This window comes from Falco punctatus (genome assembly GCF_963210335.1).
Source record: "Falco punctatus genome assembly, chromosome: 2".
NCBI classification, from domain to species: domain Eukaryota; kingdom Metazoa; phylum Chordata; class Aves; order Falconiformes; family Falconidae; genus Falco; species Falco punctatus.
Window position 1 is genome coordinate 22,000,690 of NC_137581.1, and position 12,781 is coordinate 22,013,470.

Here is a 12,781-nt window from a genome sequence, read left to right on the forward strand (position 1 = left end):
GTGTTATTTTATGGTATAAACTAGCAACGTGACTGTATTTTGCCTCTTAGGTCACCTAGTGCAGTGATACAAATTGAATTGTGCTGATTTGCACCAACTGTGAAAGATTTTTATACCATTCATTATGTCAGTCAGGCTTGACTGCTTTGCAGGATTTAAATGAAGAACCTCTTCTGGCTGTAAGTGATGCAAAACATTTCTCTCCAGCTTGCAGCTTGATTAGATCCTTCCAGATTGTGGGGGCTTTTTTTTTTTTTTTTTTTTTTTCTAAAAAAAGGAAATGTTATTTATAATTCAGTGTTTTTCCTTATTAAGTTAAGGTTTTATGTCAAATACACTGAACTAAAATGGCTTCCCCCCCACCCCCTTCAGATGCTCAAAGACCAATACCTTGGCTACAGGAAAACCTTTCTGGGAGATGCCATGGATGTGTTTGAGGCAAGACGAGCAGAAGCTAAGAAGTGGCAGAGCGCGCCACGTGTTACCACTGGACCGACCCCTTTCAGCAACATACCAAATGCAGCAGCCGTTGCGATGGCTGCAACACTTACTCAGCAGCAACAGCCTGCTACAGGTCTGAGTGCATTCAAGTTATAGATTATTAGTGTTACGACAATAATAAATTTGTGTAAAGCTTTCTATGAGGTCTTCCTTTGTGTTAGACTAAAAATCTAAACGTTGTGACGAGCAAAGTTACTGATACATAGCCAATAGAAAAATGCAGGGTAGACTTAGCAATAATTATACAACAGATACTTAATCTTGTGAATTTACTTGTATTAGTGATATTTACTGTATTGTTCTAACTTACCCCTTGGAATGTGAGTCTTCGCTCTTAAGTAACATCTCTGAATACATGTAGTATAGCCTCTTTCCAGAATTGTATGGTTATAGTAAATTATTTCACATCAGTGAGGAGAGATTATCTAAATACATATTACCTTTTTCTTATGTAAAACTAATGCATTTTTATATAGCACTTTGGACCTGTAAAATGAAAAATGCTGTAGAACAGGAAGGATAGTGGAGCAGAATTCTGTAGACTATGAAGACTGATGCCTGGCTTACTATTTTCTAGCCAACTCCTTTGTCAGGGTGATGATGGAGCATTTTTTGCTGGCTATTCTGCTGTTGCAAATAAATACTAGAGCAAGTAGAGCATATCAGTGGTTCTGTGTGCATATGTGTGTAAGAGGAAGACCAAAACAGAGGAAATGCTTGACCCACTGCTAATGAAGAATGGATATACATATGGCAAAGGAAATAACTTTAAGGCACCTTAGTTGACGTTGTTACACTAACCAACACTTCTCAGAGAAGGATTTGTGAATGTAGAGAATTGAATTGATATTTAATCATTTAACAGAAATAAGAAAAATTCCATTTAACTTTACTTGAATATAGATGTCTGTCAGCAAATTATGAAAAGGATAGGTAACTTTATTCTACCATTTATTTTCTAAAATGTTACCACAGGTTTACTGAAAATCATATTAGCACCTTTTCCTTCTCTTTTAACAGCAGTCATATTTTGAATGGTTTTGATTAGAGATCTATGCACCAACCACCCTGTTTGACAAATGATTAGATTGCCTTTGCCTTCTCCATAAAAGGAAAATACAATGTGCTTCCAGCCCTGGCCCTTCCAAACAACAAGGGGATGGGTTTAAAAGGCAAATATGCCAAAATAATTTTGAACACAAGAAAAAATGAAGTCTTCATGAAACATTTCTCTTCTGAATTTCCATAGTAGACCACAGTCTTCCTGTTGCTGCAGTGTTAATCCATGGAAGTTCTGTGGAAGTGACATCTGCGGAAGAGTCTGGTTTTAAACAGAAAACATGACATAATGTAATGTCACACTTCAAGGTTTTTAGTACAGATAGAAGTGTGGCTTCTGCAGCCTAATGTTGCCAGAGTAGTTCCCTTTCCCTTCATCTTTCTCCTTGTCTGAAGTTTTTTGTTTTTTTAAAGTAATCTCCACAATCGTTACAGGATTAGTTGTGTATGAAAGTCATGTACTTGGGATGTCACATTTAACGTTATACCTGCATTTTCATGAATTGGGGTGACGGATTTGAACTTCCTAGTCCAAATTCAAGAGAACTGCTAATAACTTAGATGCCACTTGGTGTGATTTTGTGAGTATTCTCTTAGGAGTAAGAGTGAAGAGGAGGGGCAGGGTGGAGGACAGAACTGACCTGTACCAGCACGCCTTACGTAGGGTGACTTTATACCTTGAGGTGTTTGTGACATTTTGTAGTGAAAGGAGCAAACGGGAGTGTGTGTAGGTTGGTTTTGGGTGGGTTGGTTGGTTGTGTTGGTGGAGTAATTCAAAAGCCAAAAACGTGCCAACTACAAACGTGGTGCAGATAGAACAAAGCCATTAACTTTACATCAAACATGCTAACAGAAGTAGACAACAATTTATTTACTACTTACTCAGTTTGAATACTACTCCCCTCCATGCAACTCATGGGAGGACCTGGAAAAATAGAGGTAGATTAATGTGGTGAGTGGCACTTCAAGAGTACTTAAAAAATAGGGTTAGATGGAACTTGAAGTCATCTTTTCTGTCCCTGTAGCTCAAAAGCAGGATTTGTCAGACCTGAACTATTTCAGAGATGTTTTAAAGTCTTAAAAGCATACTAAAAAGGAAAATATCACACCTTTCCTAAATTACTGACTTCAGTGTTTGACTTTTTCCCAACATTTTATCCAGAACCTTCTGAGCTTCAGATAAGGTTGCCACTTTCTGTATTACTCTTAGTAGAAAAGGAGAAGAATGTATCCTTTCAGTTTTATAAGAATCTTTAAACATTTAAAGACTGCCTCTTTGTTTCCTTTTCCTTGTTTGAATATTCTGATGGCCATTTGCTGCAATAAAACGGCAAATGTTCAGATGTTTTGCCTTTGTTAATTTATCAAATTCATAATATCTACTAGATGTTAAAATCACGCTTATTTCTTAGCAAGATCTAAGTCCTGAAGAGTGAGGTAGATGAGGAATGGTAGAAGGTTATGAGAGAAGACTATGAAATGAGGTTTCTGTAAAGGGCAGGGAGTGTCTTTGTACTACCTGACCTGTTGTTGCTGTTCTTGAAGATAAAAATAAAACAAGAAAATTAACCTGGGCTTTAAAGTTTTGACTAAAATCTAATATATGGTACTGATGTTATTGAGGGGTCAGGATGGTTAGTCTCTCTTTAAAAAAAAATATTTGATGTTTACATAGTTAAGTATTTCATAAGATGATTTTAGTGTTAGTTACCATTCTCTCTCTGAAAAAGAGAAATAATAATTTATTTTAAATTTGTGTTCAGAAGTCAAAAGTTTAGTAGCTACATCTAAGCTGTGGGATCAGGGAATGTTTCCCCAGTTCCTGGGTGTAGATATGCACCCTATTTATGTTCTCTCTGTATGCCAAGATATGACTGGCTTCTCTTGAAAGAAATAAAGCCAGTGGATCCTGGCCATATGGAAGAAAGGGAGCAAAGATGTACTCCACTGTTCTCCTGGGGTGGATAATCAGGATACCAGGATCGTGGTGTGCATACTGAAGCACGATTTTTGTGCAGTTTTTTGAGGCTAGAGATATTAAAAGTATGCTTAAGTCTTGTCTGCACACAACCTTTCCTCCCTAGTTTAGCACTTTTGCTCTGAGCACAGCTTTATTGGTAGCGGTGAGGCTGGTCGTGCTTTTGTGTGGTAGCAGCTAGGGTTTTAAACACTGCCTCACCTGCACCTTCCCCAAACAATCTTGAACAGCGTGGAAGTTAAAATGATGGTGGCTAGTCTACCTATTACTATCGTTGGGACTAAAGTAAAAGATTTTAAAGGAAATTAAAGCCTAGTGAACTAAGACCTGTGAATGCATTAGGCTGAAACTGATGATTTTCTGGTAAGACTAAGTTGTCTTAAATGCTTTTCTTCAGACTCACATGTCCTTTTCTATAAGTAAAGTAGTCCCCCAACAACTTAGTTACTCTCTCCTTAACTGGTGATGTGCAGAGTTAGTCAAAGCATTATCAAGCTGTTAGCACACTTTCTTATGTTTTGACTTGACTTGGCATGAAATTGAAGTGCTAATGGGAAAGGATACTGAAAATGGCATTTAAAATTTGTATAGTGTGATTTGATACAAACCTTGGTTAAAATTAGTCAGTGTACTAGTCTGTCAAAATCAGATATAAGTTGTGACACTAAATTTGTTCACTGTTAGGACCAGCTGTGATTTTTAAAAATTGCAGAAAGTCATTTTAGGAAATCTGGCAGACCTGTCTGGACTCTGTTGTGGGTCCTACTCATAAGACTGAAATGCTTTACAGGGCAAATGTATATCAAGTTTTAAAACATTAAAATAGTTGTTATAAAGAATTTGTTTCGTAACTATAATAGCCAGAAGTGCCAATTCTTTTGCTAGTACTTTTGGCATCAAAGAATCTTTATTACTAGGCTTTTGCTATTGAAAATTATGTTTACTTACAAGAATGATAAGTAGTAATGATGCCTTCAGAACATTATGGTACCAAATCAACAAATACCATATGCTGTTGCTCAATGAAAAGCTTGCTAGCCTAAGGCATAAGAGCCTGTTTTATATGATCTGAGGTGTTTTAGAATAATGTTTTTTACTGGCTCTAAAAAGCATGTTGCATTTAGTAAAAAGCTTGGCCTGGAGGACTGTAGTGTTTTAAGGTCTTCCACTAACAGTGCCTCCCACTGAGATAGAAACCCGTGCACTTAAGAGGGAACTGGATATGTGTTTTGGGGTTCTTTTAGTTTATTAGATGACTAATTGACTTGTGTAGGGTTTTTTGTTTTTACTGATAATTTTTTTTAAAGAGCTGCTAGGTACATGTATCAGTATTTAAACTGGATGTAAACAAGATTAGTTAATGTGAAAACTTGTAATTACAACATCTGATATACTTTTTTTTTTTTAGTTGAAAACCAGCTTGGGTTTCCTAGCTATTCCCTGCTAAGCAGAGACTAAAAGCTAACAACTTTAGTTGCCCTTAAAATTTAGTTTAACACTACTTTGAGTATACAGATGTCATTCAGCTTGGATCACATAAGAATTGTGTTCCTAGCAAAAATGTTACTTTTAAATATACAGTGCCTTTCACTTGATTCAAATGATTGTCCATTTAAATCTTCAAATACTGAACTGATTTTAAAAGCTTGAAATATCTACATTTTAAAACTGTAGGTAAAAATTAGTAGGAGGAAACTTTGTAGTATGAAGTAAGAAATTTTGAATGAAAATAAGCCTAAATGTGATAATGGTTTAGGAGAAAGACTGAAATCATCAGAGCTTTATAGTAATATTTGAGTAAATCATCACTTTCATAGATATAGTACATTAAGTATGTTCAAAAATGGGAGAAAGCTATCTTAAGGAAAGGTGTGAATGTCTGTGGATTAAGAGTCTGGCACTGTATTTTATCTTCAATGGTAAAACTTCTTAACTAGTGCACTGAAAACTGTTTGAAAAAGACAGGAATATAAGATTGTACTGTGAAAACTGTCAAAATATATTAATTATTTATCAGAATTAATTATTTTAAAATGTGTTAGTAATGGGCTAGCAAGTTGATTCTTTATTCCCCAAGGTTAAGAGATTAAAAAAAAAAAAAGGAACTGAGGCTGTAAATTTCAACTTGGCAGACTGAAGATGTTTTTTGACAGTCCTGCATCTTAGTGTGAATATGTAGGGAAAAGTACTGTCAGGTTTTTTTAATTATGGGACAAACTCTGACTCTGAAACTTTGAATGTATCTAATTCATTAAGGTACACAGAACTGTGCCTTTTGTAAATGTTTATTTAAAAAGATGGTTTGACTAGTTTACCTTATTGAATGGTGTTATGTAGCAGAGCTTAACAGAACTCAGTTATCACTTGTGTGGAAAAGAATTGAATTGTCATGTTACTGTGTAATTGACTTGCTTAAAAATGACCAATAAATTTAATAAAATAAAGTCATTGTCTTGTTTTTTATCTTAGTGTTCTGTTTAAATTTGGATGGAATACTTGAGTAGCTTTGAAGATTCCTATTTATCAAATTAACTTTTGGTAATATAGTTTTGGTTACATTAGTGTCAGTTTTTATGTTTTTAATTTGAAGGTTTTCCCTTATTCAGATTCCATTAATACAGGTGGCAAAATGTTGTTACCTATGAGTTCTCTTGAGGTTTTGATTAATGTTTTAAAGTTTAAGGTGAGACTGGTTAACTTTTAAAAATACTAAATGATGTTATTAGCTTTTACTAGTTTCACCTCATTACAGTCAGTGTTTTCTTAGATTTTTACCAGGTGGACATAGAAGCAGACAGTTGAGAAATTATGATGAGGTAAAGTTTGGGATTTTAATGGGATTTGTTGAAAGCAATGATGTTCACATTATCAAATACTTGAATAAATAAATAAAGGACCTCTTTACTATGAAAGAGTAAGGCAAGTTTGTTCTCATTTTTTTTATACCAGGGCCACAGCCATCTCTGGGAGTTAGTTTTGGAACGCCATTCGGCTCAGGTATTGGCACTGGCTTGCAATCAAGTGGCTTAGGTTCTTCAAGCCTTGGAGGTACACTTTAACTTTTCTAATCTTTCATTGAATTATTATACCACACATCTGAATCTCTTGCACTAAGAGAATGATCTGTTTCAGGGAAGACCTTATAACTGGACAGTCTGCACTTTCCAGACTTCTTGTGAAGGGGTTGCTAAGGCTAATACTAAGGCTAATAAGCCATTATAGTGAAAACCCACTGTGAAGTAATCACATAGAAGTTCTGTTCTGAAAGCTAGGGAAGTACATAAAGTTCATCTATTACAACTACAACTTGATGTAATTTTACATATATGAAAGTTAGGCACCTGAGACACTGGGTCACGCTGTAGTTAATCCATAGTAGTTTTTCCCCTGTATGTACAACTGTTAACTACAGGGACCCATTTCTGCTTTGATTAAGATAAGAATAAATGCAAAAAAATTACTACAGTTCTGGGATCCTGCCTTCTGAAACATATTTGCTTTAGCTGTCACTCTGTCCCCTAGTGCTGAGGTGGAAAAAAATGCATCCTCAAGCTGAAAAGCAACATTTGAAACTGAGGGAAAAATACTTCTCAAAATGTTAGTATACTGGTGGGGAATATATTCCAAGAGGACACATGGGTGTGGAAGAGTAGGTGGTAATAAAAAAATTACAAAATTAATGTAGACATTTTCATTTAAATACAACAAGTTTTCAGTACTAGAACTACAACTAGAAACTTAAATGATTAGTAGACTGTAAATTTCCTATCTGTATAGGTCAGGGGTTCTTACAGTGCAAGTCAAAAGACATTAGTGTCTTCTGAAGCTTTTGTGTGAGATCTGCAAAGAAAATTGTTACATCTGCTGAGCACAAACATACTTTGTTGTGGTTTTTCTTGTTGCATCCTCTTCTCTCTGCAGTACACATTTCTACATTTTGCCTCTTTGTGAGCTGAACACATGAATCAGTGTTGTAATGTAATTAAAATTAAATATCACTCAGTATTACAAAGATGTTGTAACTTGGACTTTACACCTTGAAATTATCTTTAAATCTACGAATACCTTTCTGATCAGATTTTAAGTTTTTTCAGATAAAAGAAACCTAAACAGTGATAATAACTGAGAACAGTGAGCAAAAAGAAAAGTAATTGTCATCTTTTGACAAATCAAGAAGACTATCTGATAGAAGCAAATGTAGAAGAATAAGGGAATACATGCAAAATATCCTGCAGGTGTGCCCTTGGAAACAAATTGGCAGAATGAATACTTAAGATTTTTTTCTTATCTTAAGGGTTGTTTCTTTTTAACAGAACAATTTTTAGTGTATACTTTTGAAACATCATTTTAATTGGGGAAGTATGCTCTCTTTCCATGATAAATATTCTGTGAATTTTGTCAGTGATAAAACATAGAGGCTTTTCCATTTAAAGCATATATGATATGTAGCACATAGATCCTGTGCTTCACTAAATATTTGCAGACAGCTTGCCTGACTATTGGCAATTAATTTCAAACTAGATAAGACCAAAGAGTGTATCATTTAAATAAACTTATCTTACTTCCAAATGATATTTGTCATATACCGTTAAAACTTACTTTGATTTAAAAATTGCAGAAGACTAGGGAACACTGCTTCAGATAGTGTGTTCAATGCTTACTGGTTTTAAAATCTAAAAATTATTTCTCTGAAGGAATGGTAAAGGCTCAATTTGCAGTAAAATACAAGTATTTTCCCTGACACAAGAAACTTAAGATGGGGGCATAATTTCCTCAAATAACAAGTACTGTTCTCTTTTTGAAATCCTCTTGAGACGGCCACAATGAGAGAATCTATTTCCCTTACTGTTACTTTTGTCTGGCTTCTGTCTCAAACTGTAAATATCAACATACTTTTCCTTTGAAGTGATCTCATATTAATAACACAATTTGAAATCTTGAGATATTTATATTATGAAATTATAAATGTTAATTACAAAAATAATGAGTTTTATTACAGCTGTATGTTTATGGCTGCCCGTTATATGATGGTTTTCCCCTTTATTGTCATTTCCTAGATAGAGCTAATCTTCCAGAAACCTGGGGACAGGGTGTGGGTGATTCTAAAATAAGCCAAATAAAAACTAAAAATGTTTACTCTGTTGCCAGTATAGAGAATTTTCCTTTTTCGGTTGTGGATGAAGCTTGTGACTTTTTGCAATAGAAGTCATATGACTTGTGTCTGAATTTTCTTAGAGTTGGCCTCTTTGGTTACCATTTTCTTGCCAATTTAACAGCAATTCAATAGCAATTTTATAAACTGATAGTTTACTTCACCTGTTCTTGGAGCTTTTCCTTTGCTCAGGTTTGGGGGAAATAGTTTTCTCCAATACTTTCCCGTTTGCAGTGTTTCATTAATGCAATGCTGTTGAGAATAAAACACTCTTGAGGCAATAATCTTAGGAGTATTTGTTTATCAAATAATACTTAAAATTATGTTTGTTGTTGGAATACTTGCCCAAAACCTACGTGTCTTTAATTGCTGTGTCTGTAATTTCTTTGTTGTATGTCTTACTATTATTCTACTAGGATTTGGAAGTAGCTCTGCCTTTGGAAGTAGTGCCACAGCATCATTGTTTGCGTTTGGAACTACAAGTAAACCATCAGGAAGTCTAAGTGCAGGTTGGTTTGTTTCTCTTGAATTCAAGTTTATTTTAAAGCGAAAATGTTATAATCAAACTACCGCACTCAGTCTAAGAAAGCTACTGAAACTTAAAATTGCATGTGTATATAACCATTAAAGTAACTATTTGCTTGCTAAATACACATTTTTTGGGAAGTTTTCAGGTTCTGGTAAAGGTCTCCTAGCTAGACAGTATTGAGTGAGCAATGATGTCTTCTGTTTGATGGTGTCTAATCAGGAGTGGAAGCAGATCAGATGCAGTCTGAGGTGCCGAAATGCAGTTACTACTTGAATGCATAGGCTATACAGTTACTGAGCTATTGGAATTAGTATACAAATTTGTGACAGATATACCAGTAATTTGACTTTCTGTATTTACAAGTAAAGTTAAAATTGTTTTTTAGAAGTCCAGAAGGATTCTTTAAAACTGTTTATCTGTTTATTCATTCTATTTGAATAGTAAGTTACAGGTATTGTACCTCTGTATATATCAGTAATTCGTTGCGTTAACTACAAAAACATTTCTGTGGCAATTGAACTACTCTATGCTCATTTCACTTTTTTGGTTTACCTTTGTTGATGGTGAGAAAATGAAAATATGGATGCAATTGCTCCTTAACTCAGGTGTCTGAAATCTTAGTCACTTCTACAGCTTGCATCTCTATTTACTTTTTAAATAGGAGTTTGGTTTTGAGCCAAATAACTTACTATAGTCTGTGTTACAGTCTTTCTCCCATGACAGATTGAAGGAGTATGGTGTCTCCTGGGATTTGCTTTTGGTAGCCTGTTTCTTTTTTTAAAAGCAAAATGGGGTTTTGTAACTGTTATTCATACAAACATAGCAAGTGGCAGGTGTTTATTAGTAAGTTCCCGGTAGGTTGGTTAGCTTGGACTCTTGTTAGTTGCTATGCTTTTCAGTTTGTTTTGTTTTTTGCTTGGTTAGTGATGAGTTACCTTGTCAAATTAGGCCTGTGAGGTATCTTAAGCTTTGTATTATGAGGTGGAAATAACTCACTAAGCTGGCTGTGTAACATTCATGAATGTGTTAACACCCTAGTAACTTCTTGATAGAACATCTCTTATTTTGCAGTGTGCAGTGTCTAAGCGTCACCTTCCTTTAGCTTAGCTATTTTTTCCTATCAGAAGCAAGTGGAAAACTTACACTGCTTACATTTCTATCTTGTAGCTTATTTTATTCAGCCTATTTTGAATTACCTATTACTAATATTTATATAAATAGTCTTGCAGTATTTCAAGCTGCTAAATTACGAAGTACATAATTTTGTTTTAAGTATATTAAAAACATAATTAGAAAAGCAGTTGTATGGATCAATTGTCCACCACTAATGAGGTATCAAACCAAAGTAAATAGTAAGTCAATATAATTCCTATTATTTTGTACTTACAAAGTGGTCATAAAATCCTGATTTAGAGTGGGATTAGGGTATAGAAACCTCCATAAAAATTTGGTAGCCCAGAAGCACATCAACTTCTGCCTTTTATATCCTTATGCTTATGGCTTCTGGATCTTTAATTTTATTGAGGGTGTATAAATGGGTTTGAATGATGTCTGAGGCTAGCCAGGTTATATATATATTTTTAATTTTTTGTCCTGTTTCTTAGATAACATTTACAGGATCTTGAAACAGTATTCTGGTTTATATTATTGTTATCTTGATTCTGAATATTTTGCTTTTGAAAAAAACAGGAAAATGGGGTGAATATGGGTTATAGGTTACACTGTTGTTACTGCTTGTGTTTCAATGCGAGCACTTAAATATTTTCCCAAAATAATGTCTAGTAAGTGTTCCTTCACCTTGTCCTTCTAGGCCACTTAGATAATGCCCTGAGTCTCCTCCACATGTTTTCCATCAGTTTGTTCTTATTTGATCCCCAAATTGCTTCTGTCAAGTGTTTGTAAGTTATGAGTTGGATTTAATTGCTTTAAAAGATTTGAAAGTGTTTCCAGTAGTATTGCTCTCTTCTCAATTTCTATGTTTGAAGAGAAAAATGAGTCCTCTGAAAGTACTTGAGCATCTTCTAATAGTAAATTTGGCTTAGTCCAGAGCAGTTGTTGTATCTACTGTGTCCAGACTTCCCTCTGAAACACACACAGACACTGTGGAAAGCTGACTCCAAATCAAGTCCCAATTAATTCCTGCTCGTATACATCTGGTGGCAGCTGAAAAGGCTGATGTGAGTGGGATGCTGTAAAGAGCATTAAGACTCCCAGAGTGATGGGAAAAGGGGGAAAAAAATGACCACTGAATTTATAGGTATAATGTTAAGGGGAAGGGAGATGTACACACGCACTATTTTTGTGGAAACTGAGATGGTAAATATACTTTGAAGAGCTGAGTTGAGAATTTATGTTGGAGACTTACTTTTATTGAAGAATAGCAGCCTCAGTACACGGGGGAAAAGATAATCAAGTGGGATCGTGGCTGGACATACTCATACTGCTGAAAAGTGGACCTGAATATAATGCATGTGTAACTGTGAGCAGCTTGTAGATATGAAGGCTATAGTAAACCAGTCACAAAGCTGTTCTGGAAATCTTTTGTGACCTAGAGCATCTATTGGGGTTTTATTTCTGTGTTTTAAAAGTATTCAGACATTGAGTTGAAGATGCTGATGTGACCAAAGGATTGCTGTAACGGTCTGCTAAAGAACTAACAAAACTATGTTAAGTAATGCATATTGAGAATATATCTTTTTTACTTGTGAACCAGTCCCGTTTTTTCTTATTATTTTAATTGTTTACAGGTTTCCATATGCAACATGTATGAAAATATTTGTTAAATTCTTAACTTGGTTATGTAATACTGTGATATTTTGTATGATTGGTGAACTTGCTTGGTTTCTTGAAAGAACAGAAAGTGCAGTTGTGAGGTTTGCCTTCTTAGTAACTAATATTTGAGAAATTTCTAGGTTTCTTTAACAGTTTCAATTGTTACCCAAGTTGGTTGTGTGTAACTGATATAAATTCACAAAAGAAAGTAGAATGAGTTGGTGTTACTCTGGCTGAAAACTGTAGGCAGACTTTTATAGCTAAACCAGATCTTCGATTTGTTTACCTTGATAGAAGAGGATAGAGGGGTTAAAATAGCACAATTTGCTCAGCTAATCATGCAGTTTTTCCAAAACTTTGTTTTCAATGCTGGTTTTTGGTTTAAGTCATAAAGGGTGTTTTTAAATACCAAGAGTAAGAACTTGGCAAGGATTTCGAGCCTTTTCTACCTCTCATTTAAGGTATGTTCTGTGCCACATACCTTATAAAGGCAGGCAAAGGTAGCCTAGTCAGTAGGGCACAAGGCTGGGAGCTCCAACTCCAGCTTTGCCATTTGCCTGCTGTGAGTGGAGTGGGCCGTGGGCTTCTTGTACTTTTGCCTTCCCTCCCAACCTACGTATGCATTACGTATTTAGGCTGAGATGCTGAGGGGTTATGGTTCTTCTATTGTACTATTTCAGTGGGACTTTGGGTGCTACTGTTTTGGATAACGGTATAATAGATGTGTGATTTGGGATATAATTGTTTACAGTCACTGAGGTAGGCATGCAAGTTGTCACAGTAAGTCCAA

General features: G+C 35.1%; 1 protein-coding gene across 2 annotated transcripts in view; it reads left to right on the top strand.

The window, feature by feature from the left end:
• The window catches only part of NUP58 (nucleoporin 58), a 38,657-nt gene that overhangs the window by 23,656 nt on the left and 2,220 nt on the right, over positions 1–12,781 (top strand). For both annotated transcript variants that reach the window (XM_080376200.1, XM_080376199.1), the window contains exons 13-15: positions 373–574; positions 6,488–6,586; positions 9,107–9,199. In XM_080376200.1, the coding sequence (XP_080232326.1) occupies positions 373–574; positions 6,488–6,586; positions 9,107–9,199 (394 nt within the window). The remainder of the gene's footprint in view (positions 1–372; positions 575–6,487; positions 6,587–9,106; positions 9,200–12,781) is intronic.